Source organism: Engraulis encrasicolus, chromosome 14, assembly GCF_034702125.1.
Source record: "Engraulis encrasicolus isolate BLACKSEA-1 chromosome 14, IST_EnEncr_1.0, whole genome shotgun sequence".
NCBI classification, from domain to species: Eukaryota; Metazoa; Chordata; class Actinopteri; order Clupeiformes; family Engraulidae; genus Engraulis; species Engraulis encrasicolus.
This window is the reverse complement of record NC_085870.1, coordinates 16,095,257-16,114,120: the sequence shown is the minus strand read 5'-3', so window position 1 is coordinate 16,114,120 and position 18,864 is coordinate 16,095,257. Positions and strand designations below refer to the sequence as shown.

Below are 18,864 nucleotides of genomic sequence, written 5' to 3'. Positions count from 1 at the left end.
CACTTCCGCCAGCCAAACACCAGGCAGTGTGCAGTGCACAGCAGAGGAGACAGATATCCCAGAGTTCTCTGCAAGTAATGCAGAAAGGTTAAGAAGGACGGCTCAAGACACAATGGGACAGCAGTGGCCTACCTTTTAATGAGTTGGTTTAGGGACCTGAGGGCTGCAAGTTCAAATCCCACTTAAGTCAATGGGCAATGGCTTAAGTGAACTTGCGCTAGGCAACTAGGGTGGGGAACTTTTTTCATTCGAAGGACCACTTCAAATTCATCCGAGGGCTGTACTATGAACACAATCCAGGATTTTCCACTTCACTTTAGGACTATATTGAAGGCAGCCACCTTTTAAACAAACACCAGCTTCTCTAGGTTCCCTGAATATAACTTACTTGTATTGCAAATGCATTTTCTAAGATTCCTTTACAAAATATGTCATATTTCATGTGAAGCTGAATAACATTAAAACTATATCGGGGGGCGGATAAAGCGCCCTCAAGGGCCGCAAATGGCCCTCGAGACATAGGTTCCCCACTCCTACTAACCCCACATTGGCCCAGGCAGTCCCAAATAAGGCTTTGTCACAAGATAAAGGAGGTGTTATGAAAAACATTTTCAGTATAAACTTAGTTTTGACAGAATGTGTCGTTACTAAGTTACACTTTGCCTTTGTACTTTGTTGCTTTCTCCATGGAGGCGGGCTGAACACAAGGCAAAGGGCCACAGTAGGCAACAAGAAAGGTGATGCCTGTCAAACTAATCCTATCTGTGTTTCAAGGGAAGGAATCCATAGGGCTCCTCCAACAAGACGTTTAAGCTTACCTTTTCCCTTGGTATGTTACATCACAATCGCAATTACCTAGACCCACACAGTTGCCCTGAACCAATTTCACTTCAACTTTCACTCCATTCTTACACGAGGACATGGAATAAGGCACATAGGCAATATAAAGCATATTTAATTTATTCAACTCTTAGACAAAGTTATGGATATCTTCTCTGCATCCCATCCTCGGTCTGAAAATGCAGGTTCCTTGGGTGCAATCAACCAGTATGATCATCTGTGAGACCTTTTTTTTTCTCAGGCCACAAAATATATACACACATACAACATGATAAAGGCGAAGCGGCAACACATCAGACGCCGACTAGTGAAGTCCATCAATGTGGAATGATGTTCATCTCGGGTATAAAGGGACAGGTGTGTCCGTTAGTCCTTTATCACCTCCGGTTCAATCTGGTTCTCTGCCGCGGCCTCCAGTGCCTTCTGCCGTGCCATGTACCGCTGAGCGCGCACTACACACAGGTAGCCTCCGTATAACGTCAGCAGCATCATGGATCCGGAGAACAACCTATATCCCGCATCAGCGATACGTTTCCCTGTGAGCATGGTGGAAGTCTGAAAGGAGAGTAAAATCAAGCTGGTTACGAGTCAAGCACACTCGACAGCAATAGAAAATGTACATCCTCTACCCATACTTCATGTTGGTATATAAGCTCTATTAATTATGGTAAACCACATTAGGGTGCAAGCCTCCATGAAAACATGGCATGGCATGAAACCCTCATGATACAGTCCCTGGACAAGTGAGTATTACCTAATACAACAATCTCAATATTCCGCATTAGTTCCCGAGTTACCGCCCAATTACATATCCTTGGTTTATCCATAAGGCACAAAGCTTTTCATGCAGAGAGCAATCTCCACCACATACCAGTTCACTGCGCTGTCACTGAAGTGAAGCAGCAAACGTGCTAGCCCAGTACACATTCACTAGCCTACACATTCTTACAACAATTTCTCAACAAAACGACTTTCGTTCTCAAAGTCATGTGTTATTTTAGAATTTCAATTTCGGCCAGTGTCAACATACACACTTTTGAACATGTTTTACCTTTTTCAGGCGAAAGAATCTCCGTGTTTGTTATCTTTCAATGTCAGATTTTGGTGTTTTGTAAAAGGTGGACTACCGCATCTGCGCACTTGCAAGGCATAGTACGGAATCTGCGAAGGGACAAAATGTGCAAATCAAAGACGTGAATAGTTGATAGAATTTTGCGCAGATAAAAATGACGACACACACACAATTAAATATAACACAATATTTGTATTTCAATTTAAAAAAATCTGTATCTGTATCATTTTCAAACTCTGGATATTAATATAGCAGCCAGGTAGGTCATTTCCTCTTTGAGTCCTGCTGTGAGCCGGATGTATTTCAGTGCTGGACAAGAATGGATACCCACATGTGTTGCCAAACAAAACATGGTCCGGCTGAAAATGAAGATCAACATATCAATACTTGCTTGCCAACCGCCAATAAAAAAGAAGAAAATGAAGAATATAACGAAGACCCAGGAGCTGCTCCTTACGGAAACTTTATAAACTATTACACCTTTAACCCACCAGAAAATCGCCTGAGTTTGATACCCTCCAGTCTGCTCCGGGATGTTGGATGTGCCAATGAAACACCCCTGATACTAGACGTGGGATGCAACTCAGGAGTAAGTGGCTAATCATTTTCTTAACTTTCCAAGCTTGGTTACCCACTTTGTACTTGGTTGACCAATCAAAACATACTTGCTCTAACCAGGGTCCTATGTTAAAACTCTCAAAAATGCTGGAAATTATTGACCATTGCAATAATCAGAATAAAACATAAGAAGCACTTGGTCACAGCAAAAGAGCATCCTTGAACCTCCTGTTCTCCCAAGTTTTCCCATGTTCATGTAGGCCTACAAATAGTACAGGAGTATATAAGTAGGCTACATGATGCGTTGTGCTTTGATGCTGTATGCAGATCAGCTGCTTAAACTTAATTCCTCTTCCCAGGACTTGAGACCTCTTGTAGTATATAGTATATTGTCAACCAGCCTTTCCCATGTTCATAGTCATCTCATCATGTACAAATAACATAGTAGGTAGGTTTAAATAGGTACTATATGGTTATGCTTACTGTGTTGTGCTTTGTTACTGTGTTAATATCAGCTGCCTAAACTCTATTCTTTTTCCCAGGACTTGAGTGTGGCCTTATACCAGCACCTGCTGCTGCCATCAGACTGTTCATCTGAAGGGCCATCCTCGGCCGCTCCAGAGGGAAGCCCCCTCCAGCTGCTGGGCTTTGACCTGGACGAGGAGCTGATCCATCGGGCCAGGAGCTCCAACCCTCACCCCGAGAACATCACCTTCATTCCTCTGGACATCACCCAGGACGAAGCCAGCCGTGCTGAACTGGGCTCTTACCTGCAGGGATTCGGGCGTAGCACGTTCCACCTGTGCGCGTGCCTGGCGGTCACCATGTGGGTGCATTTGAACCACGGGGACGCGGGGCTGCTGGGGCTGCTCTCCCGCCTGGCCAGCCTGAGCGACCACCTGTTGCTGGAGGCTCAGCCCTGGAAGTGCTACCGCTCGGCCGCCCGCAGGCTGCGCAAGCTGGGCCGCAGCGACTTTGATCACTTCAAGACGCTGAAGATACGAGGGGACATGGCAGAGCACGCCAGGGCTCATTTGGAGAGGAACTGTGGCATGGAGCTCGTGCAGAGCTTTGGAAGCACCAGCTGGGACAGGAAGCTGCTGCTCTTCAGAAAAGTTAAACACAACGGGAAGGACGAGGAGAACACATAACTTGTAGAAACACTCTCAAGACTCAACACAGACAGTTGACTTATGTATCCGTTTTGACATGACTGCATTTTCCTTTTTTTCTATTGCCAAAGACTAAAGATGAACTCTTAACCTACCGGTACACACCTCAGCAACTGTGAAGTTGCAATTTCAAAAGTGAACCAAAAGGGGTCAGTGTGGTTCCAGAAAAGTTTCCTCTAAAATGTAAGTTAAATGTAAAGGAGTACAGCTGAGACACATGAGCACACCCTGAGGCAAACTGTGGTTCAATTTAACCCCATGTATTAGCCTGGACTTTAAATCAGCGTAGTGTGACTCTGTGCTTAACCATAGCTCAGTTTTTACTATAACATTACATGTCCAATTTCCCAATTTCTGATTTGTGTCTATGGTAAAATAAGACATAAATGCAATGCAATTTTACTTCCAAACATAAATGCAATTAATTTGAATGCTTTATTTGCTGTCATGATATAGTCTTGCTATTCATCTTGTATTTATGTTTAAAAAAATGACATTCTTTGTACACACTTACTGTACACACGTAAAACACAGGTGTGATTAGGCAAGGGCAAATAAAGTGCCTGTTCTCACCACACCCTGCCCTGAACTGCACAGCGAACACACCGCCACCGCCACCCTCCCCCTGATGACTCCCAAAGGATATGGGGTGTCACACACAAAGCCATGGAGGAGGTGGCACCGCCACACACAGCTAGGGTTTCCTCAGTCATATTGTGGAACACAGGATGTGCTGATCATGCCAGGTCGCTCAGTGAGCTTGGCCAGGTTGTAACTCTCCTCCGTTGCAATAATGAAGATGAAAATAAAAGAGGAAGTGGGTTGAGATAATTGTGAAAGTAATGCAAATAATAATAAACGTACGATAAGTTATTTTGAACGCTAGATCTAATACTTGAAATAATTTTCATTTATTTTGCTTTTTTTCTACTGTGACATTTTGATGACGGCCCAAGAGATTGGGTTTACCGGGTGCTTAAAAGGATTTTGGTGAAAAGCGCTTTTTTGGCATCGTCCAAAATGCTAGAGGAGCTTTTGGTGAAAAGGATTCTGTCATTGTCCAACTTTCAAATAGGGCTTGAATTCCAAAGATTAAAAGCTGAGAGAGCCATGAACCAGAGAAAAGGTTGTGTTGTGTTAAAACAAGCCATTTCACTAATTAATCGTGCCTGGCTAAAAAAGGAGTGCCATGGACAGCTAGAGAGAAAGTGTAGTGTGGCCAGGACCATTTTTATTCATTCTCAGGACCAAATTTCCAGGTTTCCCACCTCTGTGAAAGAGACACCATTCAGATCACTTTAACCTTTTTGTTGCCTACAATGGAAAATTAGCACACTGTGTTAGTGTTGCATCGGCTGCAGAGGTGTAGATGTAAAAAAAGAGTAGTTCTGATTCATGAGATTGAATAAAAACAATGAAGTCTATTTTTCAACTGTGTGCAGACTTGCACACTCCAATGTGACACATTAATATGAACATCACAGAGTATGACAAAATGCTTTTCAAATATATTTATTCAATTCACAAATTCAATTAGTCACATATTTGTATATATTTCCAGTTGTACTAGAAGCTTGTTTTTGTTAGTCAGTTTATAGTACACAAGTAACCATCAATGAGCTAGCTGTTACACAAGCATTCAAGAAAGGTATTGCTGTCATCAAGCGTACTGTACATCACAAGCACACAATTGTTCCTTTCCCATAGGTAACCATGGCAATATCTACCGCTATATCTACAACTATTTTCTGTCCACTACCACCGATCCATAGATAGTAAAATAAGATATCCTCGGGAAATAGGCCTACTAAAATTTCTTTTCTAGGTTAGCAGACATCAGCAGATTTTCGTAACTGCCATCTAAAGTATCTATCGGAAGAGAGCAGGATTCGTAGCTCATCACGTGCAGGGATGCAGAGCAATGGGTGTAGGAACAGGGTTTCCCGGTGTGGAGAGCAGGGGCAGGCCTATAGCGGGCATCTCAGTAGCTGCTGTATCTGGAGTGGTCCCTCACCTCTGTGGTCTTAATGAGAAGCTTTGGGGTCGGAGAGCTGCTCCCGTTCATAGCTTTGGGGCCTGTGAGAGAAGTGGAATAACAACACTGGTAGTTACTATATAATAATGTTTTACAGTAAATGTATTCAGATAATTCCCTTTAATCATCACAAGATAAATTAACATGACCACAACTACTTACTGTAATTTGAATTGGGGAAAGACTGGATGCTCAGCACAGGATTGTGTCCAATTCTGAGGAGAAATAAAAGACAGAACATCTCAACATGTTTCAAGGTGTGTCCATTATCGCTTCGTGAGTTATGTGAATATGACAGTTTCCTCGTTTACATGACGATTTTAATTTGGCAGTAACACACTTTAATTCTGAATAAAACTTAATTCCACTTTAAAAATATCATGTAAACGTAGCCAGTGTCCAATTACTGTGACAAAGATATTGGTACAAAAACTTTGTTGTCCACTGAAAAGGGGGTATGCAGCTAGAGGCATCAATAGACATTTTGGGCTAAATAAAACATGTTGGGCACTCCTTCACTGCTGGTATAGAAACATACTAAAATCATAATCACCCCCACATATGATATGCATATCAGGAAGGACACCTGTCTACATCATTGTAGCCACTGTCTTTATTCCTTCTATGCAGCAAACAGGCCCTGGTCAAAAAATGGATGTCATAGTTCACACTCAACCTTGAATTGGCCCTGGACAACATCAGCTGATGCTGCCATTTCTCAATGCATTCAATGTAATGGGGAGTCAATTTCAGGCCCCTCTCTCCCTGGGCCCGGGACAACATACCCCTGTCGGCTTCCTTGTTCACACATCGGCCCTATCTCAATTCCCAGTATTCTTGCCTTGCTAGGACATGAAATGCCCAGTGATTGGATACTCTTTGGTGAAATCTGCAGGGTATCCGATCACTGGGCGTTTCACGTCCTACCAAGGCTAGAACACTGGACATTGAGATAGAGCCATGACCTCACCTGCTCTCCTCTCCTTCCAGCAGCTTCCTGTAGGTGGCGATCTCGATGTCCAGGGCCAGCTTGACGTTCATCAGCTCCTGGTATTCGCGCACCTGCCGCGCCATATCCTGCTTGGCTCGCTGCAGAGCGTCTTCTAGGTCGCGGATGCGCGCCTTGGCATCCTTCACCGCCATCTCGCCGCGCTCCTCCGCCTCAGCGATCTGGCTCTCCAGGCTGGCACGCTGTGTAGCGAAAAGGGCACACGAGGGCAGGGTTATCGCCGGGGACAATGGTAATAGGTGGTGGGTATTTGTTTACCAAGTCCCCTGTGGAATAAACCGCATCGTTTTCTCTGTTGATACCTCCTGGGCGTGAGAGGAGGTGCTGTCAGATGCGCTTTGTTAGTCTGCTGTACTAAAGGCCAAGGAGGCAATTTTCTATTTTTTTCTAGCTTGTGTGTGTTTTGTGTGTTGTGTGTGTGTGTGTGTGTGTGTGTGTGTGTGTGTGTGTGTGTGTGTGTGTGTGTGTGTGTGTGTGTGTGTGTGTGTGTGTGTGTGTGTGGGAGGGGGATAGAGAGATCTGACCTGTGAATATGTATGGTGGATATATGTGCAATGTTGTGTGTGATGACTTTGTGTCTTCTTCTGTATTTATGTATGTATGCTACTTGACACCTTAATTTCCCTCGGGATCAATAAATGATACTCTACTCTACTCTCTACAACGATGGTGTCATTTAACTGGGCAGGTCGAATGGTGTAAATTAAGTCCATCGAGGTCATATTAGGCTTAAAAATTTAAAAAACACAATAAGATATTTAATCTATTAAATGTCCTATAGGGATTGAAGTTCTCCTTAATACTGCAGTAGTAATGGTCTACGTACGACTATGAGGGACATTTCCACATTACTCATGATCAGAAACAAAAAAAGTAAAATTGAGGAACCCTCACTCCCGTCTATCAAGGAATTGGGTATTTGTGAGGTGTTATTGTCTTGCGGTGTTGTGTCTCACCTGTGCTTTGACAGACTCAATCTCGTTCTGCACTCGGCTGATGACACGGTTCAGCTCACCGATCTCTCCTTTGGCGTTACGCAGGTCATCGTTATACTGGTTGGCTTGTTTGGACATCAGGTCAAACTATGAACAGATATGAACATAGAGACAGGCTTAACAAAATACATTTCTAGACAAGAAATCAAACAATATTGAAGAACTCGTCATGTTGAGTTTAGAACAGACACCGTCTTTAATAACCAGTGCCAGCACCACCAGAACTTGTGTTGAATGTGTTGAAACAAAAACTATGATATAAAATGGTATGGTTTTCATCATTGGTTCATTTCCGCAGTCTGACAAGGTGGGAGAAACTGTTGTCCTAGTATAGGGAGAGGGTTTGGGGGTGAGAATTGTGTCCCCATTACGCTGGATTTATGAGGCAAGACGGGCATTTATGCCTCTTTGCCACTGCCGGTTTTCTGGTAGGCCGCCACTTTTTGCTTTACGATTGAGCTGTGTGGTACCAATTCGAAAAGCAAAAAGTGGCGGCCAAGTCGCGCTTCGTCGAGCTGTAGGCCTACCAGAAAACCGGCAGTGGAAAAGAAGCATTAGATTATGAGATTCTGAGCCACGCCTTAGCCTACTCTTGTACCAGGACTTGGCTTCGTATTGGCTGTTAGTGGCGCTTTGTAAAACTTGGTTGTGTACTTGCAGGCCTCTTACCTTGCTCTTGTACCAGGACTCGGCCTCGTCTCGGCTCTTGGAGGCGATGTCCTCGTACTGACCCTTGACCTCAGCTACGATCTGGTCCATGTCCAGGCGGCGGGAGTTGTCCATCTGCACCACCACTGACGTGTCCCGGACGCAGGCCTGGATCTCACGCAGCTCCTAACACACGACAGGTGACAGATTACAGGGTTTACTTCACTTATTTAAAGGAAGGAGTGTCACTAACCATGTGTGTGTGTGTGTGTGTGTGTGTGTGTGTGTGTGTGTGTGTGTGTGTGTGTGTGTGTGTGTGTGTGTGTGTGTGTGTGTGTGTGTGTGTGTTTGTTTGCGTGTGTGCATGCATGTGTGTTTCTGCATATCTACATACTGCAAATAAGTGGAAACTTCAGACAGTATGTACTGCTATGTGCACCATTACAGTATATACATGGTATTTACAGTATTTATACAGTATGATCATGTGACCTTCAGGTGCCCTACTGAGGTCGTCTCCTGGAAATGTATTCTTGTCTGTGTTCCCAAAACAATGCATATTGTTTGCAATGCATGCAAACTGTACAATATCCAGTTTTAATGTACATACTATATGGGTGGGTGTGTGTGTCACTTCCCTTTGGGTAAGTGGTTCTAACTCCTTCTCCTTGTACATATCCATGTAAGTAGATAATGTGCATTGTGCATTGAGGTGTAGGCCTGCATTGTATGTGCTATTTGCAAGGTTGTGAAATATCAGTCATACTGTGTTACTTTACTTTGGTTAAGTGGTTCTAACTCCTTGACTGCCACGTAAGTGATACTGTATATCCATTGTACAGTGTATCATAAGGTTATTCTCTGAGCGAGGACTACAACACACAGGACTAGGGTTTAGTCTGCATCACCTCTGCGAAGTTATTGCCTACCTCCTCATAGAAGGTGACTTAAGACTGCAACATGTAGTCTACTAATGCCTCTTTTCCACTGCCGGTTTTCTGGTAGGTCTACAGCTCAACACGTCGCGACTCCACCAAAACTTTTTGCTTTTTGATTGGGCATGGCACAGCTCAATTGAAGAGCAAAAAGTGGAGGCCGAGTCACGCTGTGTCGAGCTGTAGGCCTCCCAGAACACCGGCAGTGGAAAAGAGGCATATGTACATCAGGGCTTGACACTGGCACCTGTCAACCGGTCAAATGCTGGTAAAACTTGGCTGTGGCTAGTAACACTTTCAATGTCACTTACCAATTTGGCTGGCAGCTTATTGCTTACTCCTTGGTATGACATACGTATCATAAGTAGCCTACACTCTGGTGTTTTTCCATTGTGTATCAATTGTTTGTATGTAGTTCAAGAGAAACCTCAGTAACTCAGTGTCTATTTGCTTGATTTATTTCCATGTAGAAAGCTATACACATCTTGCTTTAGCACCTCATCTTCTTAGGTTAGATGTACACTATCGTGATAACAATATAAAATCTGTGGCTAGTGGAATAGTGGAATGGCTAGTGTCTCGGGAAAACAGCTAGCCACAATGGCCGATGGGTGAAAAAGTTAATGCCAAGCCCTATCTCCTCTGTAAGGTTACTACTACCCACCTCCTCATAGATGGTGCGCAGGAAGTTGATCTCATCTGTCAGAGCTCCCACTTTGTCCTCCAGGTCTGCCTTCACCAGGTATGCTGCGTCCACATCCTGATGTGACAAAACGCCCAAAACTCAGTGCCATCCCATTCATGCAAACATGTGCAATATATTCACTATAAATGCTGAATGTTGTGAAAGTTGTGCTCCTGAACATGCTCCTGAATATGTGTTACAGTACATGAGCATAATGGAACAAATACAAAAACACAACAGCAAGCCACAAACATGGCATACATACACATAAAACATCAATTAATGTATAACTATAGATATTTTTAATAAGTTTATATGTTGTTATACTGTGTTATAATGATAATGTACACCCACAATACAACAGCAAAACATATATATCTATCTGTCAAAGCTGCAGTAACTATCTCTTATTATGTTCATTTTTTTCCTATTTATTTTAATTGGTTAATTTACAGACTAAAGAACATAGAATGTCTTCTAAAATAGATCCTCTTTCCCACTCCCAGTCAGTTGGTGTACCACTAAACTGGTGACCTATCCCACGGAGCGGTCTGTGGGTTAAAGTGACAGTCTCAAGTGGATATTATGTATCATGTTTTATTATGCCGGAGACTCCCCTGTCCACACCCATCTCTATGAGAGAAGAGAAGAGACATGATACCTGCGGCGGACACATCTAGCACTGGTGGACTTGACTTGAGAGGTGTGGTTCTCTCTCGCGCTCTCGCTCTCTCTCTCTCTCTCTCTCTCTCTCTCTCTCTCTCTCTCTCTCTCTCTCTCTCTCTCTCTCTTTCTGTGCCGGGTTAGCTCGTTGTCCTTTTGGGCAAAGTTAGATTCAGCGACCTGTTTCTGTTTTTTTCTTCTGGCCTGCTGTCTTTTGTCTCTTTTTCCCAAGATAGCTCCAGTAAATGCAGACCTGTCCTCTGTCAGTCTGAGGTCATGCCGTTTTTTTGTCTCATGATCACAAGAGATACTGCTCTCTCTCTCTCTCTCTCTCTCTCTCTCTCTCTCTCTCTCTCTCTCTCTCTCTTTCTCTCTCTCTCTCTCACCTTTTTCAGGATCACAAAGTCGTTCTCCAGATTGTTTCTCTTGTTGATCTCATCCTCGTACCTGCATCATAGTGAAAAGGGAACAGGAGACGTGATTTTTTTTCAAGGTCACCTCACCACATAACCTCCCTCTGACCTGACCTTAGGTACGGTATCACTCAATTCCTAAATCTTGTGCACCAGAGAACTGTAACTTGCAGGGCTCTAAATTAACACCAGCCAACCAGCCAAATACTGGTGAAAATTCTGTTTAGCTGGTAGAAAATAAAACTTACTGGCCACTTTGACCCATTGAGTGTGTGTTCAGCTAAGATTATCTGTTTTGGCTGTTAAGTTAATTTAGAGCCCTGGTAACTTGTGTGGTTGTATAGCTAATACTGTATATGACCTTCAGTAGAGCAGCTCTGTCCTTCTCTACATATAGTGTTTCTTCTAGACTGAAAGATGCTGAGTTTCATAACTGGAGGCTGTAATCTTCAATGGCAGGGGTGTGTCTGCAGAGTTGTAGCCTTGCAAGAGATCTATTCAAATTGCCTTTTGGACATGGGTTTCCTTCCTTAGTTTCAATATCGATATCCATTTGGAAGTCTTGATGTCAAAATCAATCCAGGCCAATGTCAAAGCCAGGTACTTTTATTGTTGAAGAAAGTAAAGCCTGATGCGTAGGGAAATTATGTTGCTCTTAGGTACTTAATGCCAATGGCACATGACGAAGGAGAACTGTTCTAGAAATCCTTCTACCATTAAAGTGAGGCACTTTTCTGTTTCACCTGGTCATCACAACACTGAGATTGGCAGTGAAAAGTTGTTAAGCTCTCTGGTCATTTTATTTGTATGAAACATGACATGACTTGGTGTCCTACTTGTGTTTGAAGTCTTCCACCAGGCTCTGCATGTTCCTCAGCTCTCCATCCAGTTTCATCTTGTCATTGTTCACCACATCCAGCTGGTAAACAAAATCATGAATATGAATAAAAAAAAATAGATATCACAAAGGAAGACAGTGGTAGACCATTTAATCAATACATAATTAAAAGGAAATGTAATAGGCCTATATGAATAATAATAATAACAATAATAATAAACATGTTAAATCCAAATGGAGATGCAGATTGGCCATGTAAAATATAAAAAATATGAAATCAAAAAGTCAATGGTAGACCATGTTAATCAATACATAATTCAAAAGGAATCGAAATATAAAAAGATAAAGTGTTGAACCTGGCGTCGCAGGTTGGCCATGTAGGCCTCGAACATGTGCTCGATGTTGGAGGGCTGTGGCCTGGTGTCCTGCAGCAGCTCCCACTTGGTCTCCAGCATCTTGTTCTGCTGCTCCAGGAAACGCACCTGAGGCACAGGTGAGAGCACAGGTGAGAGCACAGGTGAGTCATGATGATGATGAGGAGTGCAGGAAGAAACAGGTGGACAATGCTGTCAATAGGCTCGTTCGTGACGACGCAGTAAGATTTTTGCTAGGCAGTGGGCATGCACACTTTGCCAGTTTGATGCATTCTGTAACCACAATGCATCAAACTGGCAAAGTGCGCATGCCCACTGCCTAGCAAAAATCTTACTGCGTCGTCACGAACGAGTGTTGCAACTGTACACAAAGGCGTCTGCTAAATTCTATGTAATGTAATGTAATGTCATATATTCAACATTGATAATGTACAATACTATGAGCAAGGGCACCAGCCACATACAATTAAAGTTACTTTTCCCCCAGAGTTCCATGCGGATGCATGTGACTTCCATGACACTTGCAGTTTCCAGAGTGAGGAGTCTGCTCATTTAAAATGCCTTTTGTTGTTCTTTTATTGTTTCATGGCTGGATTACATTTTGACTCATCAGTCTTCATCAGATAGCTTTATTTTGTAATGATCATGGGTAAGGGTTCAGTAATGTTGAGGAAGAATATGATGAAGTACCCTTGCACCTGCTGTGCCATACCCGATAACATTTCACCATCCAACAACATGATGACATCTATTTATGTGTCAATCACACACAAATATTTTATAGTTATTTCTTCCTATTCTGCTGTAAATGCATGAGTATAGATGTTTGGATTCCCTCATTACCATGCTGCAGTATTCAAAAAATTGAGGTGCCAACAAATCTTTTATTGCTCTGTGATGTAACAACAAAATCCTTCAGCACTTGGGGCTCTAATTCATCCATTAAAGTCCGTTTTTTTGGCACTACAGATGACTACAGATACGGTGACTACAGATACTTTTTTTGGCACTACAGATGACTACAGATATGGTGACTACAGATACTTTATTCTATGCTTGCATTATAAGCAAGGATGATGGGAGTGTATGGTAATTATGACAGACAGGTTGGTTAGAGTGCAGCCTGTGCATGCTTCATGGAAGTGGATCGACGTAGGCCTATGTGACCAATAAACTATCCTTGTATCCTTGTGCCCTTGAAATACGAAGTCTGATTGTATATTTTAGTAAGAAGCCTATACAATGGGGCTTGTTATTCTTAAAGGTGGGGTAGCAGGTTAACCATTTTAAGAATATGTACTAGTATTATGACATCACGTTGGGGGCTCCCCTATGTAGAACCTTAGAATCCTGGGAGAGTTCCCCCAACGTGATGACATACCTGCAACCCCACCTTTAAGGTGCTTAAGTCCTTTTGAGCCCTTTAAGTAGCCCTGTTGAATGTTATCAGCTGGGCCACACCCATGAGCCGTGTACTTAATTAGCATGCAAAATAGAAGCCCATCGGTTACGCAAACCAACTTAACCATTTCTGCCCTTTCCACTCCACTGTTTGTTTCTGTTTCTGTTTTCGGTTTCCACCTCTACTTTCATCTCTTGAGTTCTCTCTCTCTCTCTCTCTCTCTCTCTCTCTCTTTCTGTCTCACTTGCCAAGTTTTTTTATCCGCATACGCAGGCCCATTGTATGTGCATGGATCCGTGCCTACCATTCCATTCCTTCAGTCCTTTGATTTTTTTTTCAGGTTTTTACGTAACATGTCTGCTCCAACTCCACGGCCACTAGCACAACAACAACAAGCTGAAAAAGAACAGGCCCAGTTCTGTCATTCAGCTCTGTCCTCTGTCCACTAATCTCCATCCCTCCATTCCCTCCCTCTCTCCCTCCGTTTATCTCTGGGAGTCCCCGCCTGTACCTGCCAGGGCCTTTAAACACTACTGCAACTGTGCAACAACTAATGAATTTGAATGAGTGTGGAGGGAAATTGAGGATGGAGTGGGAAAGGGAAAAAATTTAGCGAGAGAGAGAGAGAGAGAGAGAGAGAGAGAGAGAGAGAGAGAGAGAGAGAGAGAGAGAGAGAACTCAAGAGATGAAAGGAGAGATGGAGTGAGCATTAGAAAGGGGGACTGGAGGAAAGGAGGTAGAGGGTGGGGAGTAAGGAAGAGAGGAATAGCAAGGGATCAGAAGAGTGGGATGGATGGAGGAAATGGAGAGCAGGAGTAAGAGGGTGGAAGGAAAGAAGGAGAAGAAAGGAAAATTGGAATTGAGGGATGAAAGTTAAGAGTGAGCGGAAACAGTGACAGAGAAGGAAGAATAGACAGAGAGAAGAGATGGAGGGATTGAGACATTCAAAAGGGAGAGAATGAGAGGAAAGCAGGGATATAAAAAAAGAAACGGGACAAGAGAAGGAGGAAAAAAGGATAGAAAATAAGTGGAGAAGGGAAGGAGAGGAAGGACAAGAGTGATAGAAATGGAGAGAGGGAGGAAGGGAAGGAGGAGTAAGGCATCAACACACAGGACTCTGGTTGTGATGTGATGTGATGTGTTGTGATGAGGGCAGGCTCCTGAGACTGCACTGGGCCTGTGCTGTGCTGTGCTCGGGGCTGGAGGCCATGCAGCGTATTGGGTTGCCATTGTCCCAGTCAGTCCTGCCTGACACAAAAGCCCCGTTCAGTTCAGGGCGCGCTGGGACCGACCTGGGACTGTCATCAGGTTACAGCGCTGGGGGCCGAGAACTGGGCCATGGGCTGTCAACCGATCCCCTCTCTCTCTCTCTCTCTCTCTCTCTCTCTCTCTCTCTCTCTCTCTCTCTCTCTCTCTCTCTCTCTCTCTCCCTCTCTCTCTCTCTCTCTCTCTCCCTCTCGCTCTCATGCTTCCCCACCCAGGGAAGTCGACAAGGGGAAACAAAAGGGTCAGTTGTCCCGCGTCAGAGGGAGGGTGTGGGGGTCTAGAATTGGGTCCTCCTTACATTGAATGTACAGAGAAGGGGGCCCCTCAGATGGCTTTATTCCGGGCCTGGCCACAGCTATCAGCGGCCCTCTGCCCCACCCACCCACCACCTTTGAGCCCCTCACTACGTACCTCTCCATGATCTTCACTGGCTGCACCACTCACCTGTGCATCCTTACGAACCTATGCCTGCTGACACTATAGCACAAAACATTACAACCTCCATGAAAAGACGGATGCTTTCCACCTGTGCACAGAACAAAATTCCCCTACTTATTTGAGCAGGAAAAGTAGGAGGTGTTTATTTTTGCCAATTGAACATCCTGAGAGGATTATTGGTGCACCTGTGCTGACAGACTAAGAGGGCTAAGAGAGAGAGAGGCATCTTTGTGTACCTACCTACTAACGTTCCGGGGCCAAGTGAGCAACAATACTGCCTTTGTGACCGCTCCGCATTCAGGCCGAGCTTGTTTATCAGATGTGTGTGTTGGCATGCAGCATCAGTCAGGGCCATCTTTAAATAGGCTTTGACGCACTTTAATTCTGGATGTTTGTTTTTTTTGTATTCTTCATCTTATGAAATCAGTGAACAAATAGATCAAAAGTCATCTGACAAACTGACAAATTCCTTCATTTACTGTTCTTTTAAAGGCCATCATGGTTATGTTTAAAACATATTTTCACTATGGACAGTGTTTCTGCCTTCTTTGCATATTTATACCACAACTGCCTGAGCCTGCCTGGCAGCACAGCAAGGTGTTATGTGAGTTCAGCTGATCTGGTCAGATCAGATTGCCCAGTTCAGTTACACAGTAAAAAATGCAGTGTTAATTCAACACTTAGAGAGTGCTTTGGGACCAAATAAACTCTAGGTGTTAAATCGACTCTGTTAGTGTTGCATTAACACTCCAGTTTTTAGGCCAGTTAGGCTTAAAAGGTGTGTTCATCCTCCACCACAGATAGACAGTGCCACAGTGTCCGTCCGTCAGTCAGCCTTACCTTGTCGATGAAGGAGGCGAAGCGGTTGTTGAGGGACTTGATCTGCTCCTTCTCCAGGTTGCGGACGGCCTGGATGGTGGGGTCGATCTCCAGGTTGAGGGGGGCCAGCAGGCTCTTGTTGACCGAGACGGAGGAGATGGGGGAGCCCAGGTACGCGGAGGGGGCCGCGCCGAGCGAGGCGCCGCTGAAGCCCGTGCCCGCGTAGCCCCCCAGCTTCCCGGCGCCGCCGCTGCTGCTGCGCACGGAGCTGGAGCTGAAACGCTTCTTCCTCTGCAGGCTCATGGCTCCCCAATGGATACACACACACACAGGAATACACACACAGGCGGATAGACAGACAGAGATGATCGAAGGGAGGGATGGAGAGAAAGAGAGAGAGAAGAGGAGAGAGAGAGAGAGAGAGAGATGGAGGTGAAGTGGGTTCTGAGAAAGACAAGGAGAAGCTGGAAGCTGACGTCTGGATGTCAGAGTCTGGAGGAGAGAAGAGAGCTGTGAGACAGGTGCGTGTATGTTGGTCTGTGTGAGAGAGAGAGTGAGAAAGAAAGAAGAAAGAAAGAAGGGGAGAGAGAGAGAGGGGGGACAAGAGAAGAGCAGAGCATCTGAATGGCCCAGTGTAGAGGACTGGAGGAGGAGGGACCAACAGGTGGAGAAACAGGTTGGGCGTAGTCACGTTCAAACACACGCACACGCACACACACACACACACACACACACACACACACACACACACACACACACACACACACACACACACACACACACACACACACACACACAGAGAGAGAGAGAGAGAGAGAGAGAGAGAGAGAGAGAGAGAGAAACGTAGGCCTACATGATTGGACATGATTATACATCCATAAACACAAAAATAACAATTATTTGCAGAATTAATTAGTAGTATGATGTGTATAATGAAACCACACAGACAAGACACACAGAGATGTAAAATATTCAGACAGTGTCAGACAGAAACTGTCAGAGACATGACACATCCACAGCCTTAAATTATCTCTTAATCGTGCGTGTGTGTGCATGTGTGCGTGTGCACATGCCAGAGTGTGTGTATACATCTCTGTGCATGACGTGGATAGTCAGCTGTTGATCTTAACACAAAGCAAAGCTTCATCACTTCCGAAGCATCCAAAGTACCATGTTGAGCCATGTAGTGCCAGCTGATGTTTAAAGCCGGTTTTGAGTTCAGTATCAGCAGACTCTTGCCACTTGGTTTCCATATCCATGTCCTTTTGCCTGAGAATAAAAATAATGTGTAATTAAAATGGGTTACTGTGTCTGGGTGTTTTGGCTATTAAAGTAGGCCCTATGATGTCTCCAGAATGCAACCAGGTTAAAATTATTTTGCATTGTTCAACTTCCATTGTCTTTCATTAATGGAAAACTGGTTGGTAGCAGTTTCTCAATAAGGACACAACCTAACCATTTGTTTTTGTAACTAAACCAATATTTTTGGTTAGTATGTGATGTGGCATTTACATACAGTAGAGTGTGTTTCAATTAAAAACGAAATACAAATACCAGAAAGTCCACAACGGATATGACAGAAACATGTCTGTTAAGGTGTCATGCATAAAGAGGTGTGTTCGGAGCAGTGTTTGATTTGGCAGATAACAGACTTCATTCAGGTAATTCTGGTTGTATAGTTTAGAATGACAAGAATGCAGGTATTATTCTGGTGATCCACATGGGCTATGGGGGTTCTGGATGATTGATAAAAAGCCATCTCGGAATCAGTATGACAGACTGTATGATGCTATCACTGGACACTCTGTTCTTGTGTCCCCTAGTGTTTCTTCAAGGGTGGAATGTTCAATAATCACTGTCCAATCTCAGGCACATCCAAATATTTTTTTTGGGTGCAGGTTCAAAAACGTGAAGTTCATTAGGTAATGAAAAGAACCGTACACCGGTGAGCTCCCATTTACTCTGTGGCCCAAAATGTCACACAAGAATAAAATGGAGTAAATGGGAGGTCACCAGTGTGCGGCTCTTTTCATTACCTTATGGACTGTTCCATAAGGCAGAGGCAAAAGAACAATTCGATTTCATGAAGAGGGGCAGTGCATAAGTCCCCCTTCTGGGCATTTGTATGATAAAGGTCAGTAGACTGGCAGCAGTGACCTATAAGTCTAATGAACTAATCAATTGCATACAGAAAGCAAGCATTAGAAATCAATTATCAACAAAGGAAAACTCCTTTGAGGAAACATTATAAAGACTCCCTGAGTATTACTAGTCCAAAATGATTTGACACATGAAATGATGTAAACCTATGTTTCATGAAAGTAAGCCCACTTATTGAAACTCCAGTCTCTTGTGATTCTTGCGCACCCAACCTGCCCCTCAGGCCTTTGAGGTAGTGCTTCTTTTTTGTTACTCACAGAGGCACTCAAACCAGACACACACAAGACCTAGTTCTGCTGGCATGTACCAAACCAATTAATCTGTCAGTCAGACCACTATCTGGTTGAGTAGGAATCTAACCCTCTGTCATCATCAAAAGTGAGATACTAAAACAAGAATGCAGCATGCATCTCACCCCACACACCCATAGACAACGCAGTAGATAGGATTGACCAAGTATTATTTACAAACATTAACAGCAAGGGGAATATTGCCCCTCGGTGGGCAAAGTAGGAATTGTAATAATGAACTGTTCAAACATT

General features: G+C 43.9%; 2 protein-coding genes and 1 long non-coding RNA gene across 3 annotated transcripts; 1 reads left to right on the top strand and 2 right to left on the bottom strand.

The window, feature by feature from the left end:
- Window positions 1-944: 944 nt before the first annotated feature.
- LOC134462189 (uncharacterized) lies at window positions 945-2,255 on the bottom strand. Its single transcript, XR_010037496.1, has 3 exons — window positions 2,244-2,255; window positions 1,892-2,001; window positions 945-1,395 (listed from the first exon to the last, which is right to left on the bottom strand). It is a non-coding gene; the product is annotated as an uncharacterized LOC134462189 (long non-coding RNA).
- LOC134462185 (pre-miRNA 5'-monophosphate methyltransferase) lies at window positions 2,210-4,522 on the top strand. The gene is made up of 2 exons (XM_063215087.1): window positions 2,210-2,501; window positions 3,013-4,522. The coding sequence occupies exons 1-2, from the start codon at window positions 2,232-2,234 to the stop codon at window positions 3,619-3,621; spliced, it is 879 nt and encodes a 292-aa protein (XP_063071157.1). The 5' UTR covers window positions 2,210-2,231; the 3' UTR covers window positions 3,622-4,522.
- A 646-nt stretch (window positions 4,523-5,168) lies between these two features.
- On the bottom strand, window positions 5,169-16,732 carry si:dkey-222f2.1 (keratin, type II cytoskeletal 8). Its single transcript, XM_063215084.1, has 10 exons — window positions 16,184-16,732; window positions 12,220-12,345; window positions 11,862-11,944; window positions 10,999-11,059; window positions 9,929-10,024; window positions 8,351-8,515; window positions 7,643-7,768; window positions 6,648-6,868; window positions 5,840-5,892; window positions 5,169-5,718 (listed from the first exon to the last, which is right to left on the bottom strand). Exons 1-10 carry the CDS (start codon window positions 16,463-16,465, stop codon window positions 5,624-5,626), a joined length of 1,308 nt encoding a protein of 435 aa, XP_063071154.1. The 5' UTR covers window positions 16,466-16,732; the 3' UTR covers window positions 5,169-5,623.
- Window positions 16,733-18,864: the final 2,132 nt, after the last annotated feature.

What these genes read in the sequence shown, in the direction of transcription:
- LOC134462185 (XM_063215087.1), top strand. Translation starts at nt 2,232, where the DNA reads ATGGATACCCACATGTGTTGCCAAACAAAACATGGTCCGGCTGAAAAT. An exon ending in ACGTGGGATGCAACTCAGGA is followed by an intron (nt 2,502 to 3,012) that starts GTAAGTGGCTAA and finishes TCTTTTTCCCAG; the next exon opens with GACTTGAGTGTGGCCTTATA.
- si:dkey-222f2.1 (XM_063215084.1), bottom strand. Translation starts at nt 16,465, where the DNA reads ATGAGCCTGCAGAGGAAGAAGCGTTTCAGCTCCAGCTCCGTGCGCAGC. An exon ending in TGGCCAACCTGCGACGCCAG is followed by an intron (nt 11,945 to 12,219) that starts GTTCAACACTTT and finishes TTTGTTTACCAG; the next exon opens with CTGGATGTGGTGAACAATGA. An exon ending in ACTTTGTGATCCTGAAAAAG is followed by an intron (nt 10,025 to 10,998) that starts GTGAGAGAGAGA and finishes TTGTCACATCAG; the next exon opens with GATGTGGACGCAGCATACCT.